At 47.3% G+C, this 26107-nt stretch overlaps 1 protein-coding gene across 1 annotated transcript; it reads right to left on the bottom strand.

Moving 5' to 3' along the window:
• Positions 1-540: 540 nt before the first annotated feature.
• On the bottom strand, positions 541-25492 carry LOC138480717 (zinc finger protein 182-like). The gene is made up of 2 exons (XM_069612423.1): positions 24538-25492; positions 541-6754 (listed from the first exon to the last, which is right to left on the bottom strand). The coding sequence occupies exon 2, from the start codon at positions 4998-5000 to the stop codon at positions 3927-3929; it is 1074 nt and encodes a 357-aa protein (XP_069468524.1). The 5' UTR covers positions 5001-6754; positions 24538-25492; the 3' UTR covers positions 541-3926.
• Between the last annotated feature and the right edge of the window lie 615 nt (positions 25493-26107).

Genomic DNA, 26107 nt, shown 5'->3' on the forward strand with positions numbered 1-26107 from the left:
TGCAGCGGTCAGATTAGTCTGCTATTTGAACAGAAATGATCACGTTTTCACTGCACACCCCACTCTACACTGGCTGGCAGTAGATGACAGAATCACGTTTAATATTGCTTGTTTGATATATAAGAGGTTGAAGGGGTTCACCCCAGCATATCTAGTAGACGAGCTTAGCCGATACCAACCAACTAGGCTGTTACACTCAGGGGACTAACTGCTGCTGAGCATCCCTCGATCCCGTTGTGTCACAAGGGGTGACAGAAGATTTGCTGTCTATGGTCCTAAGCTAGGGAATAGCATCCCCTGAGAAATTAGGTCTCTGGAATCATTCTACCAGTTTCGCAGAGCCTTGAAAAAGTTCCTTCTTTAAATAATTGGAATGTCAGAGGCTTGTGTTCTCTGAAACGGGCTGTAGGCTCTCCTTGATAAACTGATCTTTTTTGACTGATGCTCTGTATTCACTTCTTGCTCTGTTACCCTCAGATCATCTGCACCTTTATACGATTCAGTACGTCCTTGTGCGCGTTATAAATAACTCAAACCAAATCAAAAATCGAATCTTTATAATGGAAGCCTTTTTACACTCAGTATATTCAAAGTTATTCTCAGTGGTATAGATTGTTTTAATGCAAGCTGTGTCACACTTCATACAATGAAATCGTGTCTCCAGACTGTAACGACAGCTGTCCCTTATACGGTTCCGAATTGTGATATGGTTTTACACCAGTGTAGTATTTTGTTCCAAATTAAATGTTTTATTTAGGAGCTAACACAAATGATAAAACAAAGCTAATCCTAAAAAGCAAAATAAAATGAATACAGTACATATCCTAAGTCCATTTCTAAAATGAAAACTTTCTAATTAGAAGGATAAACACATTTTAGAAATTCTTAACTTTTAAATTAAAAAAAAGGTACACAAGGGAACGAGGAGAGCCACACATGCAGAAGGAAAAGGAACACACAATAAATCATAAATGGAAGAATAATTATGTTTACATCATTCTTTGCACTTTGTGTACTGATCTCTTCATTTTTTGACAGCTACATTCAAGACCCAATCATCGATTATCAGTTTATTGTCCGTCTTCAAAACCTTTGGAATCTGCTTCTTCTTTTTGCAACTGTCAGAGCACAGTACCTCTAAAACAGTTAGCCAGGAAGATCTGTATGTGCTTCTGGAGATATTGCAAGATTGCAACCGAGAGGCACCCACCACCCTGTGCTGTCATGAACTTCACTCAGGAATGAATCTACTCAAGGGTATCCTCAAAAAAATGAGAAGAGGTGTGTTGCCCTAGAACAAGCCCAGGATAATTCAGACTGGATTAGTTCTGAATTAGCCACCCAGGCAGAGGACTAATACAGTCAAAGAATACTTCCCGCTGCTCACCTACTTCACTTGCAGTAATCAGCCTACGTACTATCTCAAATCCCAAGACTGAGAATAGCCATATTTCTTCTTCTACCAAATACAGGGTAAAGAATTGCTGATGTTGCAATAGAGCAAATGTCTGCCTGAAAGCCTTGTAACACCCAGAACACATATATTGTTCTGCTCTGGGAGAGTTCTGATGTAGCATCAGATCTCCCTTTAGAATAAAAGCCTGGACAATCTTGGTACATTTATATGACGTTGCGCATTAATAACTTCTAAGATGTAGCAGTTCACATGACCTCTCACTTGTATGAATTTTCTGAGTTACTAATATATTATTCTTGCAAACCTGATCACCAACAGAGCATTCATATTCATCCTCATGAGTAGGGCCATGATGGCATTGTTTTAATGAACTGTTTTAATTGAAAGTTTTGCTTCACTTTTGAACACGTACAGGGTTTCACAGAGAGCAGCATTTCTTGTGCAACGATAGAATGATTTAGCAGAACATTTGCTACATTCCGCACGTATATGTGACGGTGGATTCAATAGTGGATTCAATAGTGTATTTGGGGGTCAAGATTAATAGGAATACTGATGAGGCTGCCCATTACGCTTACCTATGGCAGAAAATGATCCCGATGGTGAACCAGGGTAGGCTGGTACACCGGAAATGTGGTAAATTCACACTAATTCCCATCATCTCCTTCTATAAGCAAAAGGTGGCACAGACCATAACCTATGGAGCCGAAGCTGCTCTCCGCGTCTCATATGAGTGTTGGGAGAAATTGGAGGCTCATTTTTGGCGCAAGATTTTGCGCCTGCCAAATGATCTCCCACTGTGTAAAATTAGATTAGAACTTAGGCCTAAGTCTTTGGAATCACTAGTAGCTTGGAAGACGGTTTCATTATATAGCAAATGTGCCCTAGAGAATGTTTAGAAACCGTTTAAGATCTTGGCCTTGGCGAACAGGGTGGTCAATGGACCATTTGAAGAATGGAGAAATAAGGTGGAAATTTTTGTCGACCTGCTGATGTCAAACCCAATGAGTGTGAGAAAGAAACTGCTATTCTGTGATTGGATTACCACCATGGATCAGTGCAGTGGTTTAAGGTCGAAAGATCCCCTGTCCATGGAGGGAGGCAGAGTTAACGAACTTCCGAAATTCATGATCAAATTCCCTGACCCCAAATATCGTGATCTTCTGCTTAGATGTCGCCTAAATATCCTACACTCAAGAGAGATTTTGTTTAAGAGGAAAATGGTAGGGATTGAAAGTGCTAACTGTCGACATTGTATGAGCTCTTGCTTGGTGGAAACTCCGGAACATTTAATAATGAACTGTGAAGCTCTGACTAAGATCCGAATGTTATATTTAGAGGAGTCCTCATTGATGGAAACTACTCTCTCGAAAGGGGAATGGTGGAAATGGATGCTAATTGGTGACAAGCCTGGGATGGTTATAGCTGTGATGAAAATTTTGGAGGTTGTGTTAACCAACCAGGGGGAAACAGGGAGGGAGGAGGGGGATTAAGAGAGTTTTGGGATTGATGCATATCCCTATTGTCTCAATGTCAATCTGACATAGTATCATCTCATGAGTAGGTGGAGAGGATGTTGTAACATCCATGGATGGTATTTACAATTGAGCTGTTTAGGGAAAAGGTTTTATTCCTAGTGAAATGGCTGTTGTTGTTGCAAGCTATAGATGGCCTTTTCTTTTTTCTTTCTCTGGGGAACAAAGAATATTAAAGGTTTTTTTTAAGTTAATGATTGTTTTTAACCATAAAACATTTTTTTAAAAATTGCAAAAAAAAATATGTGTTTTCTAGCTAGTCCTTCAATGATTGATCAGCTGTCTCTTTGTCAGGCCTTGTCACGCTCGGCACATTTATATAGTTTCTCACCAGTGTGGTATTTTAGATACACTGAGAGATGCACTGAATGATTGAAATCTTTGCCACACACAGAACCTATATATGGTTTATCACAACTGTGAGTTCTCTGGTGTCTGATCTGGTCATTAATTGTAAAGAAAGCCTTGTCACACTATGCACATTTATATGGTTTCACGCCAGTGTGAACGTTCTGATGTCGCATTAGCACAGTTTTTGTAATTAAAGCCTTTTCACACTCAGAACATTGATACGGTGTCAGACCAGTGTCCACTCTCTGATATAGCACCAGCTGGCTGTCTGTATTGAACGCCTTGTCACACTTAATTGGTTTCCCACCAGTGTGAGTTCTCTGGTGTTGGGTGAGCTCTCTTTTTGATAAGAAACCCTTGTCACACTCAGTACATGTATGTGGTCTCAGGCCAGTGAGCAGTGCTTTGATGCCTGGCATGTTGTTGGTTTGTAATGAAAGCTGTGTTACACTCTGCACATTTATAGGGTTTTACGTCAGTGTGAGCTCTTCTTTCTAATGAAAGCCTTGTTACACTCAGAGCATTTAAAGAGTTTCATGCCAGTGTGTGCTGCCTGATGGAGCATCGGCTGTGCTTTGTAGTGGAACCACAGCTTTGTCACAAACAGTACATGTATATGGTTTCTAACCAGTGTGAGTTCTATGATGTCTGACCAGGTTTGGATTTGCAGTGAAAGCCTTGTCACACTCTGTACATTTATATGGTTTCACATCGGTATGTACTGTCTGGTGCCTGATCAGGCTCCCCTTTGTAACAAAAGTCTTTCCACACTCTGTACATGTATAGGGTTTCATGCCAGTGTGTACTGCCTGATGTATCTTCAGCTGACTCTTTGTAACAAAAGCCTTGTCACACTCAGTACATTTAAATGGTTTTACGCCATTGTGTACTGCCTGATGTAGCATCAGCTCTCTCTTTGTAATGAAAGCCTTGTCACACTCTGTACATTCATATGGTTTCATGCCAGTGTGCACTGCCTGATGTAGCTTCAGCTCTCTCTTTGTAATGAAAGCCTTGTCACACTCTGTACATTTATATGGTTTGACCCCAGTGTGTATTGCCTGATGTAGAATCAGCCGACTCATCGTAATGAAAGCCTTGTCACACTCAGTACATGTATATGGTTTCAGGCCAGTGTGTACAGCCTGATGTAGAATCAGTTGTGCCTTTCTACTGAAAGCCTTATCACACTCTGTACATGTATATGGTTTCAGGCCAGTGTGTACAGTCTGATGTAGAATCAGTTGTGCCGTTCTACTGAAAACCTTGTCACACTCTGTACATTTAAAGGCTTTTACAAGAGTGTGTACAGCCTGATGTTGCCTCAATAGACGCTTTGTAACAAATGCATTGTCACATTCTGTACATGTATATGGTTTCACGCCAGTGTGTACTGCGTGATGTACCATGAGTTGTGTTTTGCTAATGAAAGCCTTGTCACACTCTGTACATTTAAATGGTTTCACTCCAGTGTGTACTGCCTGATGTAGCATCAGCTGTTGCCTTGTAATGAATGACTTGTCACACTCTGTACATTTATATGGTTTCACGCCAGTGTGTACTGCCTGGTGTAGCATCAACTTGCTCTTTCTAATGAAAGCCTTGTCACACTCTGTGCATTTGTGTGGTCTCTCACAAGTGTGCGTTCTGCGATTCATATTGAGCTTTTTAATTGTAATGAATACATTGTCACACATTGTACACTTGTTGTGTTTCACACAAGTGTGAGTTGCCTGATCTAGTCTCAGCTGTGCCTATTTAGTGAAAGCCTTGTCACACTCTGTACATTTAAATGGTTTCACTCCAGTGTGTACTGCCTGATGTAGCATCAGCTCTCTCTTTCTAATGAAATCCTTGTCACACTCTGTACACTTGTATGGTTTTTCAACAGTGTGAGTTGTCAGGTGCTTGATCACCCTTGTTTTTAAAATGAAAGCCTTGATGCCTGCAGTACACTTAAATGGGTTCTCCCTGGTGCCACTTTGATGGTGTTGCATTGGGGCATTGTTTTATCTCAGTGGGATTCCCTGCTTCATTTTCCTGCGTTATCATTTGCTCTAGTGCATTTAAGTACTCTCGGTGTGGTGTGTCCTGCATGATGTCTTTTTTAGTGGGCAGTGGCACAAAATCATTTGCCGCATTCGGAACATGTAGACAGTCCAATCCATTGATTATCACTCATTCTAACAAAATCCATCTACAATGGAGTTCATATGTTCACTCCTTGGGGTAATAATTATAATTAGTTATTTTATCGTTTTTTAACTAAAGCGCTGCACATAGATACTTTTTTATATATAACTAATATTACCCATGTGAAGTTGGCTTTCAGTTAATAACCTTGCCAGGATTGTAACCTGTGTTCTGAAGAATGCACGCATATCTCAACAGTCAGTGAATAACCTGTTGAGCTATCTTATTAGCTAATAGCTCCTGAATACATTATTGTAAGTCTTGTTCATTTCTCCTTATAAGAGACACTTTCATACAGTCAGTACTTATATACATTCACTCAACTGGATAAAACATCCCTAGGGCAGGTATGTCTTTGCATAACAGTAATGACTGGAAATACCATTATTAAGATGGCAGGTCATGCCAGCACAACACTCTGTATGATCACATACTTTCCCTTTTAGCCTTAGTAAGTGCAGTTCAGTGCCTTTAGATGCTACTCTGGCAGGAGCTGCTGCACCAGCGTCAACATTTACAATGAACTTCAGCAACCACGTCAGCCATCCCCATGGCCAGAGACGGTGTTGGTTAGCTGGTTATGCTACACATGGGGTATCAGTGGATTCAACTTGCCAAAATTTGAGGATTTCTACCAATCAAAGTTCTGATAGTTAGTCCATGTTGTAAGTCATTTCAATCCTTCTCCTGTGGGCTTTCTACTCCTTCGTAGTTTTTTGGCCTTTGTGCTCCCAGAAACAGTGGTGTAATATGGATCATATGTAGGTGGTATCGTTCAGGATTAGGGTTACCCGTGCTTATTTTAAGATTGTGCCTAGCAGTTCACTTTATATAGAAAGTTGTGTCGCATTCAATGTACGCATGCTCTTGTCCCAGGATCAGAGTTTCTTTTGTGGTTCTCTCAAGCAATCAATGAACTGCTTACCACATTCAGTACATGTACGTAGCCTGTTTTCTGTGCACATCTCCATTCCCTGGTACGGTAAATGAGGCACTCGTCATTAGATGGTTAATATCTTCAGTGTATGGTACCCAGTGGGTACAAGAGGTTATGTGCCTTCTAAGCTCTTCTGGCATCCATAAGCTTTCCAGAGGCTGCAGTGGATAAAGTGGGAATGATTCTCTGCATCCTGAGAAGGTGTCGCTGGGGCGTTAGCCGTCATGGGAAAAGTCTTCTTGGAAAATCATTTGCCTGTCTATTCCTACACAGGACTCCTTTTAAAAATGCTTTGTTCCTGCAGATCTTTCCCCTGTTGGACTGAAAAAAGAAACCTGGAATTAGTGTTTTTAGAGCAAGAAACTGAAATAAAATAAGTAATTATTGTGTGGATTTCCATAAATGCATGTATTGCTATGGTACTGAACCAGTAAAAACTAAAATACAATTAAAATCTAAATCAAACATCAACCATATAATGTACCTCAAGGTATTGTCCCTATTAGAAGCCCTCTTCAATATGTGTCTGACCCCACTGTTCAGTTTAAGGGGAAGTCAACAGTGTGTCAAGGTTGGACTTTTATCAAATCCATAATCCCCTTTACCCCCGGTAAACTCGGGAAATCCCTCTGTAGTTCACGGTAAACACACCAACCTTGGAACCCTATTTTATCAATTATATATTCCCTCTGAGAGACACTCTTTAGTAACTAATACCTGCTCAGGAGTTGTCCTTGAGGGATAGTATTTTTTTTATTGTCTTGACTTCTGGCCACACCAGTGACTGCTCCAAGGTCGCCGCCGGGAACTCAAAAATTAAGACCTTTGGAGAAAACGATCAACAATCTGCCTCTATTTCAGCTCCTTCCAGCCGGTTGATGGGCTCCAATTCCAAACCCAATCCACAAATGATCACAGAAGCGGTACCCAGATCATTCATCAACTCCAAGTGTCAACCTCCTGAGGCCCACAATATTATATTAATGCCCAGTTTACTGGGGGCCTCTATTCCAATCTGCCTTAATAAGATGAGTATTTTATTCATTCTAGCTGAAATATTCACACTGAATGCGCTCTCTTCAGCAGACATTGAGAGGGTTGCATTTCCTGATCAAAATGATGTGTCCCGAGCTCACCTTTACTTCCCATCTAAATTGGTGCTCGATTTAGTATTAGCTGAAGGAGATCTATTGCACAATCTGGGGTTCTCTGTAGTACAATGGGTGGATGATTGTAAAGATATGGATAGTTCTTCTCGTAAGGATAACACTTTCACCAATTATCTTAAGCAGTGGAATGGGGAAAATAACCAGCTAGGTGCTAGAGTGGAAAGAGCTGGCGCGATTCAGGGACCTTCCGATTCAGTGACCTGGTGGCTTCGATGATGAAAATGTGTGTGTTAAAAATGGGGAAGTAAACGAAGACTTAACATTTCTATCATGGAACTCTAGGGGGCAACACATCTCTGCACTAACACAGCATTCTTAGATGTTTGTCAACTTGGTTTGCAAGTGGAAGGTAAGAAGTGGCACTTGCTGCATTCTGTTAGCCGGTGACTTGAATGTCAAATGTGTCTCCATTCTGTTGGATGACCTCTTTGTCAATCTTAAATTCGACAACTGCATTTTTGAGCAACACTCTAAAAATGGCTTGGTATGGAGTTCTACTCTTACTTCTTTAAATCTATATACCCTGCATGACCAAATCAACAACTGTGGTTCTAAACAATACACATGGTTCCGTGGCACTAGTCAGACAATGATTGACTATATCTTTGCCGATCTGCACTTGCTTGAGGTCCATTCTGAATTCTCCATAACTCCAACTTCTTGGCGCGATCGTTGTATGCTGAGAGCCACTTTGACAAAGAATGTATAGGTCCTTGTGACTTCAAAGTTTGTCCTGGAGGTAATGCCGTTTGTCGAATCTCCTTGAACGTCGATAAATTAGCCTGTAACTAAGTAACTAAGTTGTGACCTCTTTTTACTGCTACCTATGTAACTAAGTTGTCATCCCCTTATGTAACTAGCGCCACGATGCTTCTGAGCAGTTGCGCGCTCTACAAATACGAATTTTTTTAAAAAAGCCTATCGTTAACGAGAAGTAATGGCTCGGTCCACACTTGAATGGAAGATCAGTATGTTTAATGTTGGCAATTATGAAGGCTACATTGATATGGTGTGTGATGTATAATTCCAAATCTAGTAGTAGTCTAATTTGCAAGAAACACCAGCATGTTTATGATGTACAACCAGCTCAGAACAGATCTGCGATGAATAAAGTGGCAACCCTTCTCAAATTAATTGAAACGTGTCAAGAGTAAATTAGTAAAACAAAACTATAATATTTACTGCAAACAGCAGCAAAGCGTTTTTGATCCAGCAAGACACTGAACTGGTTCTACGAATTCTGTCTAGAAAAGACGTTGGCATGTTTTGGTCCCTGATCAAAGGACAAGCGCTGGCTACCTGTACTGCCCAGCTAAATGCTGTCGTTGAGTCAACTTGGGCAATGTTATTTTTTTATCTTTACGCTTTGAGTCCTACAAAACCCTCTGACCAAAAGGTCAATCCAATCACTGAGACGGTAAAAGAGGTTCCCATTAAAATCAGTGTAAATAAAGTCTTTGATCTAATTACTTCATGTAAACCTTCAAGAGGCGCTGGGCCTAACGGGCTCTCTAATGCCATTCTCAAAACTGATCCTAAAAATTGGGCTAATGTTTTAGCTATCTTATTTCAAGGCATCATCTCTACCAAAATCTTTCCATCTACATAGAAAATCGCCTACATTGTTCCCATCTTTAAAAAAGGCATGAAGACCGACCCGTCAAACTACAGACTGATTTCATTGCTGGACTCTGACAGCAAGCTCTTTTCATGTTTCTCATTTGGAGAAATTGGCTGTCAACAAGCCCAGACTATTCAAATTCCAGACTGGTCTATGAAAGAATTATTCAACTTCTCTAAATGGCCTTATTCTTAGATATATTCCAAACTTGACATGGGCCACCCCCGATGCGTGTACCTACATCTCATCGATTGATCTTTCATCTGCCTTTCGATCGCGTAGACCATGTCCGTCTGTGGGGCAAGATGAAAAACTGGGTAATTCCCAGTGGCCTTTTGGAGCTTATTATAGGTCTCCATGAGAACTCCTTGGTTAGGGTAAGGTTGAATAGAGAAAGTGCCATGTCTTGATGTATTCCAACTCTGTCCGGTCTCAGACAAGGATGTACCCTAGCGCCATGTTTATTCAATCTTTACGTGTTTGATGCTAGTGAGTACTTGATCCCGGCTACATTAATTACTCCTAAGGTGGGTTCTCAACATATTTTTTGGCTCGCATACGCGGATGACTTTCTTCTGTTTGACAAATCTCGCGTGGGTCTAAAAAGACTCCTCAAATCCTTTTCTGCATTTCCCGCAGACAACGGCCTTAAGATTATTTCAGAGAAAACTATAATTCTAGTTATATCAAGAAGTCTGAAAAAGCACCAACAAATGTGATCTTGGGAAGACAGTGTGATCACTTCAGCCTCCCGCTTGACATACCTCGGCTATATTATATCGGCTGCGCCAGGTTTTGTCAATGGGAGGAATGTGCTAAATCAGAAGGCGATCATGTTGGCCTTACATCGGAAATGTTTATCTTTTTCTATTCTGCCCGTACTGAAATTCTATGTAGGCAAAGTAGTGCCTAAATGAATCTACGGACAGGAATTATTTCACAAGGCTGCCCTGAAATGTCTAGACTTGTGTGAAGGGAAGCTATGGAGATGGGTTTTAAGCGTACCTACATGTGTCCCACTTGTGGCGATAAGGTTTAAATTGGGTTTTACCTCTATCCATGCCCAGGTCAAATGGAATTTGTTGTCTCTATTTAAGAGATTACTTTTGCCCATTCGTGATTCTCTTTATTTTAATCTACAAGAAACCAAGAATTTGAGTGCCAGTGTGAAACATCCCAACTTTGTCATTACAATCGGAACAAACTGTGTGAGAATTTTATGGAAAATTCACGTGAACATAGATATCCTCATATCAAACCCATACAAGGTTAAAAACCAGCTGTTTGATCATGGTTGGTTAGAGGCACATGGGGAATGACATGGCCACACCTCCATGACCCATCTTACCCATGAGCACAAAAAAGGGGTGAGATTGCACCATATCTCATTACATTTCCAGACAGTCCTCATAGGAACATTAGCCTTCATTTCAGATGGAATCTGTTGCTAACCAAATAAATCCTCGCACAGCGTGGCTTCACTGCTTCTGACGATCTAGAGTGTAGATTTTGTCATCAAGAGGGAAGTATTGAGCCATCTAGACATTTCCTTTTGTTCTGTGAGGAATTAAAGGTTGAAAGGCTTTGCTATCTGGCCAAAATGTTTCCTGCAAATCGATGGGTTCAGGAGACCCAAATCTGGCACCGCTTCAATAGCGGAAGTAATACTTCTGAAACCTTACCTGTTGCATCTGTTAGGGAGAATTCTCAGAAATGTGCTAATTCCTCTCTACCTTAGAGACCCCTAGCAACTTTGCTAGATTTTGTGGAATTGAATTTTTAACCTGGAGAGAGTGAGACCCTTTTTCCCACTCTGTCATGTTTTTTTGTTATGACTTGAACACTGTGTTTCATTTGGTTGTGGAGTCTGACAGACTCCATAGGCATCATCCTTTACATTGTGTCACACAGCACCTTCAGTGCAGTGGCAGAGGGAAGTCTTTCTGACATCCCAAAGGTTTAAATACCTTCACTTGGATAAACTACTGTTTCCAACAGCATTAAAGTGAAATTGACTTTACTTACATTTGTAACTTTCTAGACCCAGCACTCACTATCTTACCACATGGTGCTTTAGGGGTTACTTAGTATCCCCTTTGTCTAGCTTCTCATGTAACATTTTTATGTTACCCTTTCCTTGATGAATGGCTGGTGGCAGTGGTTTACTTTTAACCACCGTGGTGTGCTTTTATCGTGGGCTGCGTTCACAGCTGCAGTAAAACACCCAAGGGTGCCATTTTTGTCAAAATGACCCGTTCTTTTTTTTCCCGCCATTTCTTTGTGGAAAGTTCCTTCTTGAGATTTACTCTGCGCGCCAAACCACGTTTGGTCACTTTGCTCATTCTGTCTTTGGCGGGATTCCCGAGTGAAGCCCGCCTCTGGCTCCAGGGTGTCCGGCAGGGGCAGGAAGCGAGGGAGGTGCCCGAAACTCCCTGTGCTTAGTCTCCAAGGAGACACAAATGCACTCTTAGGGGATTGGCCGGCCGGCTGTCCGGCAAGGACAGCCGCCCTGCTGGGTGACTTACAGCTAGGCTGGAATGAATGGAAGAAACCTGCATAAAAGGCAAGGCTTTTTGGCTTGGAAGGCAGAGTCGACCACTGGATGAAGGAATCCGAAGAAGAACTTGGAAGAGACACCGGCTGCAACTCCTGGACCATTGGTTTGCCCGGTGAAGCCCTGCTGCAGTGCTGAAACTCCGAATTCGCCTCGACTAGAGAAGTCCTGCAAGGACGACTTCTCCCCTTGAGTTGGTGGGACCAATCAACTCCAAAGTAAGCCTGTCTGGACATCCTCTGGAAGCTGGTTGTATTTACAGTGCTGCTGCTGCTGCTGCTGCTGGAACCGAAGAGCCAGGGAGAGGAACACCAGATTGTATGTGTTGCTTTTAAGTTGGCCAATAGCTCCAGGAAGATCCTACGGACTCCCAAGAAGCAGGACTAACCGAGCCTGAGCCAACTCAACAGAGTGCTGGACCCCAGATGCAAGGAAAGCCGAACTCAACAGCCAAGAACTGCAGTGGTGCTATTTGCTGAGACGCGAGGAGCTGAAACCGCGAAGTGCCACTGAATAGAAGTACGTCCTTTTTCTATCGCCGACCGTCCCTTTGCAGTGCAGGAGTACTCCAGACGTCCTCCCTCTTGTCCCCACGACTGAGGCCCAGGAACACAGGATCTGCAGAGCTGCACAGGATCAGAAGCCAGCTGGAACCGGTTTTCTTCTAACCAAAGGTACTGTACAGTCTAAGAGAACTTACCTCTTGTTGTGTAACCTCATTTGTTCTCAGTTGAGACTTGTCGTGGTTACTTCTGTAGAGTTGCTAACAGCTTCTTTACCCCACAAGCCTAATCAGCTTGTGGCCCTGCTTTGATTTCTTCTTTTCTACAAAGACCTCTAAAACATTGTGCAAGACTTTTACCTACCTACAGGAATTGTTTCAGCTCACCTAGACCTTTGCCCAAGTGACTTTGGCCTGGCCTGGCCTGGCTCCCTGAATGACTCGTCTTCCGTCTGACTTTGTGTTTGGTCATCCTTCCAGGAAGGGGTTAACTTACTTTGTAGTGAGGGTTTATAAAAGTACTTACCTGCTTTCAGAATATTTGTGAGATCTCTTGTTTTGTTCTAATAACCTTTATCTTTGACATGCTCCTAAGTATTGTTCTAAATGCAACACTGATATATTAATGTCCACAGTGTCCTAGCCATTTAAGTCACCTGAGGGTGTAGGAAGTGTCTGTGTGCCATCAGAAAAGGGTACTTACTGATTTAGAACTACTAAAAGTGTGTATTTTGGAGTGCATTTGTGTGTTACTATGATATTGCCCCTTCTGAAGAAGGCTTACTCAAACTGGCTGTTAAATGCTTTAACAACTGTTTAATCACGAAACCTTGTGTGTAAGGGTTTATTTGAATACTTCTCACTGTGAATCTCTGTGTAACTCCCCTACTGCTCACATTGACCCCTCTTGAGATAAGCCTGGCTGCTCAATTACGCTACCAACCTGTCTAGTACAGACTTATACCAAAGGTTGGGTTCCTATTGCCAGGAGGTCGGGGTTTTTGTAGTGCACCCAAAGGGTACTGCATAAAATCTTGCCTAACAGCATCTTTTTTCAAGTCTTTGAATTTGAATGAAAGAAATCCTAACCTTTTGATTGTGCCTGACACGGATGCAGCGTAGCTTGGATTTGGTGTTCATCTTGTATGCCATCATTATAACCGTTTTATGTATTTTGTGATTTTCTCGTCAGATGAGAAATTGTCATGTTTTAGTGTATTATTGTTAATGTGACTTTTTATTTAAAATTGCTTATTGTATTGCTTCTGTATATGTTTACCATCATTTTATATTTGGAAATGTCTTCCTGTATATCCATGATTTATGTAAATGATTTTGTAAAGGTTAACCATATACAATAAAAAAATAAATACAAAAAATACAAAATAAAAAAAAGAATACTTTGGTTACCCCCCCCCATGCGCCTCACAGCACACGCAGAACCCACTAGGCTAGAATATGATATTATATGACATGATATGGCATTTATAACGCGCCTATACACACGTGTTTAAAGGTGCAATGTGGCAAGGGAGGGGGGAAACAGGGGAAGTCAGACAACGATCCTACTAGGCCAGGTGTCATTGAGATTGCGCAAGTGCGAGGGTAGGGAGAAGAGGAAAAGTGCGGAGTGGGGTGGGGACAGTACAGTACATGGGGTGAAGAATAAATAAAACAAAGAGAGAAGTAGGGCCAGCTGGTGGCAAGTGCAAGAGTAAGTGCAGACATCAGGTGACAAGTGCTGGCGGGGGACTGTAGGGATACAGAGAACAGTCCCCAAGTGCATATGTTTCCAGGGGGGCATTGCAGGAGTGTAACTGGCGGGGGAGGGAACCTGGGCCTGAGATCAGAGGAGGCCAGGTAACCAGTACAGTTTCAGGCAGGAATTCAGCAGGGGAGAGGAGGAGAGAAAGCAGAAGCAAAAGGGAAGGTTTTGAGGTGCTTCCGGAACCGGAGATGATTCTCCTCAAGTTTCAGGGGAGGCAGGGAGGCTGTTCCAGAGGGAGGCCCCAGCCGAAGAGAGTGATCTGTCACCAACTCGTTGCTTGGAGAAGCGACTGAACTTGAGGGAGTTGGAGGCGGATGAGCAAAGAGCACGAGAAGGAAGATATTTAGGAAGGGAGAGTTGCAGGAATTTGAGGCCCCATAAGGCCTTGTGGACAATGCAGAGGGTTCTGAACTTAATCCCTGATGCCACTGGGAGCCCAGTGCAGAGATTTCAGAGCTGGAGAGATACGATCCCTGGGCTTGCGGTTAAGGACAAGTCTTGCAGCCCTGTTCTGGATGAGTTGCAGAGGACGGAGTGTAGAAGCAGGCAGATTTAGAAAGAGGCTGTTGCAATAGTCCAGCCTAGAGAGAACCAGCGCTCTGGAGACAGTGAGTGTCTGGGGGAAGGAGAGGAAGGGAAGAATACCTCCTGAGGAGGTGCCGGTGGTAGTGTGACTTCTTAGAGACGTCAGAGATGTGAGGAGGGAAGGAGAGTGTGAGTCGAAGATGTCCCCGAGATTTTTAGCCTCGCAGCTGGGAGCAGGAAGAGGGCCAAGAGAGGTCGGCCAGAGAGCAACAGGAAAGCCGGGAGCAGTCGTGCTAATGTGGAGAATCTTAGTCTTACTGGCATTTAAGGCAGAGATCATTGGCGGCACACCACTCCTGGATAGCAGACAGACAGTCAGAGATGAGAGACGGAGAAGGAGTGGCAGATGGTAGCCTATAAATGAGCTGAGTGTTATCCCCATTGCACTGAAAGTATGAGCTATAATGATTATGCAAAATGGCACTGGATGCAGAAAGGGAACATGTATGTGCAGCTAAAGGACCTAATTGCAGTCTGGCTGGCAAAGATCCTTGTTATTTAGAGCTCCTATAGTAGATGTGCTAGTGTTTCCTCTTAGCCAATCAGGTTACACGTCTACTGCTGTTGCTATATGTTACACTACGTGGCTAGATTTTCATGTATTCCATTCAATGATGCACTGGTCTTCACGTTACAAATGCTTGTCTTTTTGTATTAGCGCATTGAGAAAGCTCGCGCAGAGCGAAACACTTGTTGGCATACTGTGTAATAAACACATTGGATTATCAAATTAGTTTATGGCTTAAATGTAGTTCTGTATTATACAACTGCCATTGCTCGTGTGTTGCACATAATCAGAAAGTCCCTGGTTCAGCGCAGGGCCCACTCCGCTCCACTGATAATCCATTTCCAGGTGTTAGCTGCTACCTTGGCACAACGCCCTCCTTAGGGAGTTTCTCTGCATACTGTGGGTGTCATGCGTGCAGCATTTCTGATACAAATCCCCCTAGCCAAGAAATAAATACAACATTCAAATACAAATGTTCACACGCCATGTTGAATGCCAAATGCGCTGTTTTTAGTTCCTTCTGAGAGCATCTTAACCTATCTTAATATTTTAACCGTGTGTGTGTGTGTGTGTGTGTGTGTGTGTGTGTGTGTGTGTGAGAGAGAGAGAGAGAGAGAGAGAGAGAGAGAGAGGAGAGAGAGAAAGGAGAGAGAGAGAGAGAGAGAGAGAGAGAGAGAGAGAGAGAGAGAGAGAGAGAGAGAGAGAGAGAGAGAGAGAGAGAGAGAGAGAAGAGAGAGAGAGAGAGAGAGAGAGAGAGAGAGAGAGAGAGAGAGAGAGAGAGAGAGAGAGAGAGAGAGAGAGAGAGAGAGAGAGAGAGAGAGAGGAGAGAGAGAGAGGAGAGAGAGAGAGAGAGAGAGAGAGAGAGAGAGAGAGAGAGAGGCGGCCAGAACGAGGATGGAAGGAATCGTGAATATTTGTGTCTTGCGTGCTGTGCTACCGTTTTTAGTATTTAGGGTGCAGTGGGAGCAGTGCAGGGTTAAAGAAAGGGAAGTATTTAGTGTGGAGGAGATGAGTAGCAAGTGTAACCTTCTGATTGATGGTAAAAATGGGTGGTGTAGAAGAGTTGCTATCAAGAGAGCCCACTGGGTGGTGTGTTGGTGGAAGGATGGGGTGTGGTGAGTTGTGTTACATATTAAAGTATTGTACAGTGTAGTAGGTGCTGCGTAGGGTTTCAGAGGGGGAGCTGATCTGTGAGTATGTCCCATGCAGTGTGAAGTGTTTGTTGGTGGGGGGAACGTGTGGGTGCCAGGTGTAGAGCTGGGTGTGTTCTTTAGATTAGGGGCCCCGTCAGGTTGGATCTTGGGGCCTTGCGCTGCTTTGGGTGGATGATGACGTCAGGGATTACCAGTGACAGCGTCTTTGGGGTCGGCTGGGGTGCGGGTGGGTTGTAATGAGAGCCGTTTAGGGAAGGTCAGGACTGGTGGCTTTGTGAGTCACAGGTGGTTGGAGTAGAGCACAGTGAGTGACCTGCGGCAGCGCGAGGGAGTTGGGTCACTTGAAGCATTTCCTTGGGTGCTGAATTGGTATGGGGGAAAGAAAGGTGGTGATGTGTGTACACAGCTAAGGGAGTGCTTGGTTCAGTAATCCTGTTAGGGACTGGTGGTGTGAAGATGGAATGGTGTTGCATTGGTTTGTCTTGTGTGGCATGGGGTGATGCCATTAACCATGTTGGGTGCGGCAAGTCACCTTCCTGTTTAGCTAGGAAAGAGGTAACATTCTATAGTTTCCCCACCTGAACTCTAAGTTTTAGAAAAGATATGAACCATTCCAAGGCCAACTCAGAAACCCTGGCAGCACTAGCAGTGGAATGGCCCTGGCAACACCAGCAAAGTAATTACCCTCGCAAACACAACAACTGAATGGCCCTGGCAACACAGCAGTGGAATGACCCTGGCAACACCAGCAACAGAATGACCCTGGTAACGGACTATCCCTGGCAACACTAGCAATGAAATGGCCCTGGCAACACTAGCAATGAAATGACCCTGGCAACATCTGCAGTTGAATGGCCCTGGCAACACCAGCAAAGTAATTACCCTCGCAAACACAACAACTGAATGGCCCTGGCAACACAGCAGTGGAATGACCCTGGCAACACCAGCAACAGAATGACCCTGGTAACGGACTATCCCTGGCAACACTAGCAATGAAATGGCCCTGGCAACACTAGCAATGAAATGACCCTGGCAACATCTGCAGTTGAATGTTCCTGGCAACACCAGCAGTGGAATGACCCTGGCAACGCCAGCAGTGGAATGACCCTGGAAATGCAGCAGTGGAGTGGGCCCAGGCAACACAGCAGTGGAATGACACTGGCAAAACCAGTGTGAAATTGCCCTGGCGATACCAGCAGCAGAATAACCCTGGCAACAACAGCAGTGGAAGGACCATGGCAACGACCCTTATGTCCTGTTATACTTGTGTTGTCTGTCTGAGCGCCCTGATTCCTGCGGGCTATGGTGCAATGGAAATAAAACAAAAATAACGAAAGCAGTGGAATGACACTGCATTGAGAGCAGTGACATTATCCTGTCCACACCAGTGGTGCAGTGACCCTGGCAAGACCAGCCGTGCAATGACCCTAGCGAGACCAGCAGTGGAAGGACCCTGGTGAGACCAGCTGTGGAATCATCCTGGCAACATCAGCAGTGGAATGTCCCTGGCAACAAGAGCAGCGGAATGACCCTGGCAACATCAGCAATGGAATGACCATGGCAACGAGAGCAGCGGAATGATCCTGGCAACACCAGAAGTGGAATGACCCTGGCAGCACCAGTGGAATGGCCCTGGCAACATCAGCAATGGAATGACCATGGCAACGAGAGCAGTGGAATGTCCCTGGCAATGAGAGCAGTGAAATTACCCTGGCCACACCAGTACTGGAATGTCCCTGGCAAGGCCAGCAGTGAATGATCCTGGCAAGACCAGCAATGGAATGACCCTGGTGACACCAGCAGTGGAATGACCCTGGCAACGACAGCAATGGAATGACCCTGGTAACACCAGCAGTGGAATGACCCTGGCAACGACAGCAATGGAATGACCATGGCAACGAGAGCAGCGGAATGATCCTGGCAACACCAGAAGTGGAATGACCCTGGGAACACCAGCAGTGGAATGACCCTGGCAGCACCAGTGGAATGGCCCTGGCAACATCAGCAATGGAATGACCATGGCAACGAGAGCAGTGGAATGTCCCTGGCAATGAGAGCAGTGAAATTACCCTGGCCACACCAGTACTTGAATGTCCCTGACAAGGCCAGCAGTGAATGATCCTGGCAAGACCAGCAACGGAATGACCCTGGTGACACCAGCAGTGGAAGAACCCAGGCAAGGCCAGCCCTAGAATGACCCTGGCAACACCAGCAGTGGAATGTCCCTGGCAACACCAGCAGTGGAATGTCCCTGGCAACAAGAGCAGTGGAATGATCCTGGCAACACCAGCAGTGGAATGTCCCTGGCAACAAGAGCAGTGGAATGTCCCTAGCAACAAGAGCAGTGGAATGATCCTGGCAACACCAGCAGTAGAATGACCCTGGCAACACCAGCAGTGGAATAGCCCTGGCAACACAAGCAGTGGAATGACCCTGGCAACACCAGCAGAGGAATGACCCTGGCAACACCAGCAGTGGAATAGCCCTGGTAACACCAGCAGAGGAATGACCCTGGCAACACCAGCAGTGGAATGACCCTGGCAACACCAGCAGTGGAATGACCCTGTAAACACTGGCAGTGGAATGACCCTGGCAACACCAGCAGTGGAATAGCCCTGGCAACACAAGCAGTGGAATGACCCTGGCAACACCAGCAGAGGAATGACCCTGGCAACACCAGCAGAGGAATGACCCTGGCAACACCAGCTGTGAAATTACCCTGGCAACACCGGCAGTGGAATGACCCTGGCAACACCAGCAGAGGAATGACCCTGGCAACACCAGCAGTGGAATGACCCTGGCAACACCAGCAGTGGAATAGCCCTGGCAACACAAGCAGTGGAATGACCCTGGCAACACCAGCAGAGGAATGACCCTGGCAACACCAGCAGTGGAATTGCCCTGGCAACACCAGCAGTGGAATGACCCTGGCAACACAAGCAGTGGAATAACTCTGGTAATACCAGCTGTGAAATTACCCTGACAACACCGGCAGTGGAATGACCCTGGCAATACCAGCAGAGGAATCACCCTGGCAACACCAGCAGTGGAATTGCCCTGGCAACACCAGCAGTGGAATGACCCTGGCAACACCAGCAGTGGAATAGCCCTGGCAACACAAGCAGTGGAATGACCCTGGCAACACCAGCAGAGGAATGACCCTGGCAACACCAGCAGTGGAATTGCCCTGGCAACACCAGCAGTGGAATGACGCTGGCAACACAAGCAGTGGAATAACTCTGGTAATACCAGCTGTGAAATTACCCTGGCAACACCTGCAGTGGAATGACCCTGGCAACACCAGCAGAGGAATGACCCTGGCAACACCAGCAGTGGAATGACCCTGGCAACACCAGCAGTGGAATAGCCCTGGCAACACAAGCAGTGGAATGACCCTGGCAACACCAGCAGAGGAATGACCCTGGCAACACCAGCAGTGGAATTGCCCTGGCAACACCAGCAGTGGAATGACCCTGGCAACACAAGCAGTGGAATAACTCTGGTAATACCAGCTGTGAAATTACCCTGGCAACACCGGCAGTGGAATGACCCTGGCAACACCAGCAGAGGAATGACCCTGGCAACACCAGCAGTGGAATGACCCTGGCAACACCAGCAGTGGAATAGCCCTGGCAACACAAGCAGTGGAATGACCCTGGCAACACCAGCAGTGGAATGACGCTGGCAACACAAGCAGTGGAATAACTCTGGTAATACCAGCTGTGAAATTACCCTGGCAACACCTGCAGTGGAATGACCCTGGCAACACCAGCAGAGGAATGACCCTGGCAACACCAGCAGTGGAATGACCCTGGCAACACCAGCAGTGGAATGACCCTGGCAACACCAGCAGTGGAATAGCCCTGGCAACACAAGCAGTGGAATGACCCTGGCAACACCAGCAGAGGAATGACCCTGGCAACACCAGCAGAGGAATGACCCTGGCAACACCAGCTGTGAAATTACCCTGGCAACACCGGCAGTGGAATGACCCTGGCAACACCAGCAGAGGAATGACCCTGGCAACACCAGCAGTGGAATGACCCTGGCAACACCAGCAGTGGAATAGCCCTGGCAACACAAGCAGTGGAATGACCCTGGCAACACCAGCAGAGGAATGACCCTGGCAACACCAGCAGTGGAATTGCCCTGGCAACACCAGCAGTGGAATGACCCTGGCAACACAAGCAGTGGAATAACTCTGGTAATACCAGCTGTGAAATTACCCTGACAACACCGGCAGTGGAATGACCCTGGCAATACCAGCAGAGGAATCACCCTGGCAACACCAGCAGTGGAATTGCCCTGGCAACACCAGCAGTGGAATGACCCTGGCAACACCAGCAGTGGAATAGCCCTGGCAACACAAGCAGTGGAATGACCCTGGCAACACCAGCAGAGGAATGACCCTGGCAACACCAGCAGTGGAATTGCCCTGGCAACACCAGCAGTGGAATGACGCTGGCAACACAAGCAGTGGAATAACTCTGGTAATACCAGCTGTGAAATTACCCTGGCAACACCTGCAGTGGAATGACCCTGGCAACACCAGCAGAGGAATGACCCTGGCAACACCAGCAGTGGAATGACCCTGGCAACACCAGCAGTGGAATAGCCCTGGCAACACAAGCAGTGGAATGACCCTGGCAACACCAGCAGAGGAATGACCCTGGCAACACCAGCAGTGGAATTGCCCTGGCAACACCAGCAGTGGAATGACCCTGGCAACACAAGCAGTGGAATAACTCTGGTAATACCAGCTGTGAAATTACCCTGGCAACACCGGCAGTGGAATGACCCTGGCAACACCAGCAGAGGAATGACCCTGGCAACACCAGCAGTGGAATGACCCTGGCAACACCAGCAGTGGAATAGCCCTGGCAACACAAGCAGTGGAATGACCCTGGCAACACCAGCAGAGGAATGACCCTGGCAACACCAGCAGTGGAATTGCCCTGGCAACACCAGCAGTGGAATGACCCTGGCAACACCAGCAGTGGAATAGCCCTGGCAACACAAGCAGTGGAATCACCCTGGCAACACCAGCAGTGGAATGACCCTGGCAACACAAGCAGTGGAATAACTCTGGTAATGCCAGCTGTGAAATTACCCTGGCAACACCGGCAGTGGAATGACCCTGGCAACACCAGCAGAGGAATGACCCTGGCAACACCAGCAGTGGAATGACCCTGGCAACACCAGCAGTGGAATAGCCCTGGCAACACAAGCAGTGGAATGACCCTGGCAACACCAGCAGAGGAATGACCCTGGCAACACCAGCAGTGGAATTGCCCTGGCAACACCAGCAGTGGAATGACCCTGGCAACACCAGCAGTGGAATAGCCCTGGCAACACCAGCAGTGGAATGACCCTGGCAACACCAGCAGAGGAATGACCCTGGCAACACCAGCAGTGGAATGACCCTGGCAACACCAGCAGTGGAATAACTCTGGTAATACCAGCTGTGAAATTACCCTGGCAACACCGGCAGTGGAATGACCCTGGCAACACCAGCAGTGGAATAGCCCTGGCAACACCAGCAGAGGAATGACCCTGGCAACACCAGCAGTGGAATGACCCTGGCAACACCAGCAGTGGAATGACCCTGGCAACACCAGCAGTGGAATGACCCTGGCAACACCAGCAGTGGAATTACCCTGGCAACACCTGCAGTGGAATGACCCTGGCAACACCAGCAGTGGAATGACCCTGTAAACACTGGCAGTGGAATGAACCTGGTAACATCTGCGGTGGGATAGCCCTGGCAACACGAATAACCGATAAGGAGGCGTGTCCTTTGACAAAAGTCAACAAATGGTCTCCGACTCCTGAACTGCTGTCGGTCCAGGGGATGAACAGTGCCCCCACTAGTGTGTGTCCATGTCCCCAATATAGCCAGTGGTGAAGCATTGCTAATTTTGTAGGACCCCACCTGTAACCCCTGGGGCGCCCCCTATGTACAGCGCTCTGGTTCTGCCCAGCAAGGATTACGCTTTATAAATTGCATTCATACATCCAGGCTTAGTGACTTAAAATGTGAAGGTAGGAATTGCCATCTTTCTTAATTAAGCATAAATGATTTACAAAGCACAGATTCATGAGGACACAGCAGCCACATAGGCTCCTTGCGTTCCCACATGACACCCCACCACATGGCTAGAACATCCCATGCCACATACAGTACCGCCCCCCTCATATGCTACCCTCAGCGACATGTACAGCACTCTGCTGGTTCCTACCTATCTGTGTGCTGTAGAACTCCCCTAATGCAATAAATACTATACGCCCCAAGTGCAGAACTCCCAGCAGCTCTAAGGTCCATCCTCTAAATCGAACACACATGCTTCAACATGTACACGGGGTGGACTGGGAAGCAAAAGAGGGCCTGGAAACCATTTTCAAGGGGCCCCATATTATACATTTTCTGACATCCCATCCCCTTACCCAAGAATATTTGGAAAGGAAAGTAGGTAACCACACAGAATGATGATGCAGAGGCCCACTGGGAAATCACCAGAGTTCGCAGTATGCCAGTCCACCACTGCATGCACACCTGTAGGCCAGTCTACCCCCTGCATGAATACCTGAAGGCCAGTCCACCGCAGCATGCACACCTGTAGACCAGTCCACCCCACCATACACACCTGTAGGTCATTCTACCCCCGCATGAACATCAATAGGCCAGTCCACCCCAGCATACACACCTGTAGGCCAGTCCACCCCAGCATACACACCTGTAGGGCAGTCCACTCCTGCACGCACACCTGCAAGGCAGTCCACACCTGCATGCACGCGTGTAGACTAGTCCACCCCTGCATGCACACCTGTAGGGCAGTCCACACCTGAATGCCCGTGTGTAGGCCATTCCACCGCTGCATGCACACCTGTAGGCCAATCCACCTCTGCATGCACACCTGTCGGCCAGTCCACCCAGCCTGCCACACCTGCATGGACGCGTGCATAGTCCACCCCTGCATGCCAGTCCACCCCAGCATGCACGCATGTAGACTAGTCCACCCCTGCATGCACGCATGCAGACTAGCCCACCCCTGCATGCACGCATGCAGACTAGCCCACCCCTGCCTGCACACCTGTAGGCCAGTCCACCACTGCACGCACACATTTAGGTCAGTCTACCCCAGCATGCACATTCATAGGCCGGTCCACCACTGCATGCACACCATTGTGGGCCAATAGTTCCTTTTCTCGCTGTATTGTATTTACATCTATGGCACTATATCATGGGAGTCTGTGAAGCTGCTCCCCGCCCCATACATTTTGCCAGTGTCATTCCACTGCTGGTGTTGCCTGGGCCCAGTGGGGTGGACGGCGACAACCCACTTTTTTCCAGAGGCTGTCTGTAACAGGAAAACCATTGACTGTCTTTTTTGACATCACACCTTCCTCAGGCCTCGAACCCGTGGTCGCTCGGTGGCAGGCCAGGCACTTCCCCACTGCACCATAAAACCTGATGACAGACATCAGCAATGGAGAAATGCCGCATTTCAGGACTGCCTGTTCCAGGGAAGAAATTGGTAGTGATTCTTGGATTTTCAAACATGCCCACCTTCTAACGTTCCCACAACACGATTAGAAGAGAAGATCCTCCTTTGTTTTTTGTGTTTTTTGATTTTATAAAAGGCAAATGCCATTCGTCCTGTGCAATGTGTATGCCTATGCAAAGCCAATTGAATGAAATGTGCATTTGTCAGTGATATGCTAATTTATGATGACGTCACACCCAATTGCATATGTCAATGGGCCCCCCACTGTCTGTTTTTATTTAAGACGTGAGACCAGCAGTAGACCCTGTGTTGTGGGGGGCCGTCTCGTGAGTACAGATGGACAGTCTTGCATTGAGCAGGGCTGTGACTGTGGGGGGCACTTGGTAAAAGGAAAAGGGCCCCTTGAGTCATTGCCCCCTGCTTACATCGCCCACTAAGGAAGTAGGGGTGGCGCAAGACCCCAGCATATCCCCCACACAGGCACATGGGAAATGCTCCTACAGTAGGGATAACACTCCAGAAGGTCACGTGCTTCTTTATAATTCAAATGCCAACTTCATACGCGTTTTTCTGCAGTGTGGCAAGTACTAGCATTTTGCACACATGTGAAAATGCTCTAATGCCAGTAAACTTGGGGGTAAACTGCATATAAACCCACCAGGAACCGAGTGGGACGCTGGAAGACACTGTAGGTCACGTGGCCCTGAAGCTGCGCGGAAAGACGTGGGGGGCACTTACTTGGCGAGTCTTTGTGGGGGAGATTTCACTGGTCCCTGGAAGAGCAGCTCATCAAGCTGCAGAGCAGGCAAAGTGCAGCAGGTCCTGCAGCAGGAGCAGCAGGCAGCTAGACACGGGGCACACAGCCAGGCACACGGTGATCAGGATGAGAGAGGGTGGGCAGGTCCCCAGACTGGGATTACTGTGGGGGTGGCATGCAGGGCAGGGAAAGTGCAGCAGGTCCTGCAGCAGTAGCAGCAGGCAGCTAGACCCGGGGCACACAGGCAGGCACAGGGACCAGGAGCAGCAGGCAGGTAGACCCAGGGCACACAGGCAGGCACAGGGACCAGGAGCAGCAGGCAGCTAGACCCGGGCACACAGGCAGGCACAGAGACCAGGAGCAGCAGGCAGCTAGACCCAGGGCACACAGGCAGGCACAGGGACCAGGAGCAGCAGGCAGGTAGACCCAGGGCACACAGGCAGGCACAGGGACCAGGAGCAGCAGGCAGGTAGACACGGGGCACACAGGCAGGCACAGGGACCAGGAGCAGCAGGCAGCTAGACCCGGGGCACACAGGCAGGCACAGGGACCAGGAGCAGCAGGCAGCTAGACCCGGGGCACACAGGCAGGGACAGGGACCAGGAGCAGCAGGCAGCTAGACCCGGGGCACACAGGCAGGCACAGGGACCAGGAGCAGCAGGCAGCTAGACCCAGGGCACACAGGCAGGCACAGGGACCAGGAGCAGCAGGCAGGTAGACACGGGGCACACAGGCAGGCACAGGGACCAGGAGCAGCAGGCAGCTAGACCCGGGGCACACAGGCAGGCACACGGTGATCAGGATGAGAGAGGGTGGGCAGGTCCCCAGCCTGGGATTACTGTGGGGGTGGCATGCAGGGCAGGGATCTGGGGGAGGCTGGCTCATGTGATCTGACCCCGGGGCAAGGCCAGGCGCTTCCTTCCTCTGCTACTGCTCCTCTTCCTCTTTTTAGAATGTTGGCATGCGGCGCTTTTCATCAAGGCTTAGTGGCGAGCGCCCCCTAGTGTCCATGTTATTTAATGCACTCCACTGGAGGAACTGTCAGTGCTCGCTCAACATTTCCCCAGCACCTTCCAAGCTGTTTGAATAACAGTTCACAAGCAGCGCGATGGAGCCGGGGGGAGGGGGAGGCGGGGTGGATGTGTAGTGGGGGAGTGGGGTGTCGAGGGAGGACGGCCACACCTCCCCTGAATCTCCTCTGCTACCCGGTGTGACATGATTCGTGACTTTGCTGCCTCGTTATGTTAGAGGCGGAGCGAGGGTGGGGCCAACTGGTGGAAGTGACAGGGCTCGAGGCTGAAAGCCTCAGTTACTATTGAGTTGAGGCCAGCATACCGCTGTGTGGGCCTCCATCTATCTGCGGGCTGCGCCTTGTATACTCTGGCCAGGCTGCGGCATTAGCGACGAGGGGGCGACCCAGGACACCCTTGGGGAACATATTCTACGTCGCATTGTGCGCCAATATTCGCCGCTGGAGCGGCCTGTTTCCCATTTCCACATAGGATCGTGCGCCAAAGCTCACCGCTGGAGCGGCCTGTTTCCCATTTCCGC

The sequence above is a fragment of the Ambystoma mexicanum genome, chromosome 5p (assembly GCF_040938575.1).
Source record: "Ambystoma mexicanum isolate Mex_15411 chromosome 5p, UKY_AmexF1_1, whole genome shotgun sequence".
Classification (NCBI taxonomy): Eukaryota; Metazoa; Chordata; class Amphibia; order Caudata; family Ambystomatidae; genus Ambystoma; species Ambystoma mexicanum.

Excerpts from the sequence above, each read along its gene's own strand:
- LOC138480717 (XM_069612423.1), bottom strand. The coding sequence starts at position 5,000 with ATGTGTGACAATGTATTCATTACAATTAAAAAGCTCAATATGAATCGC.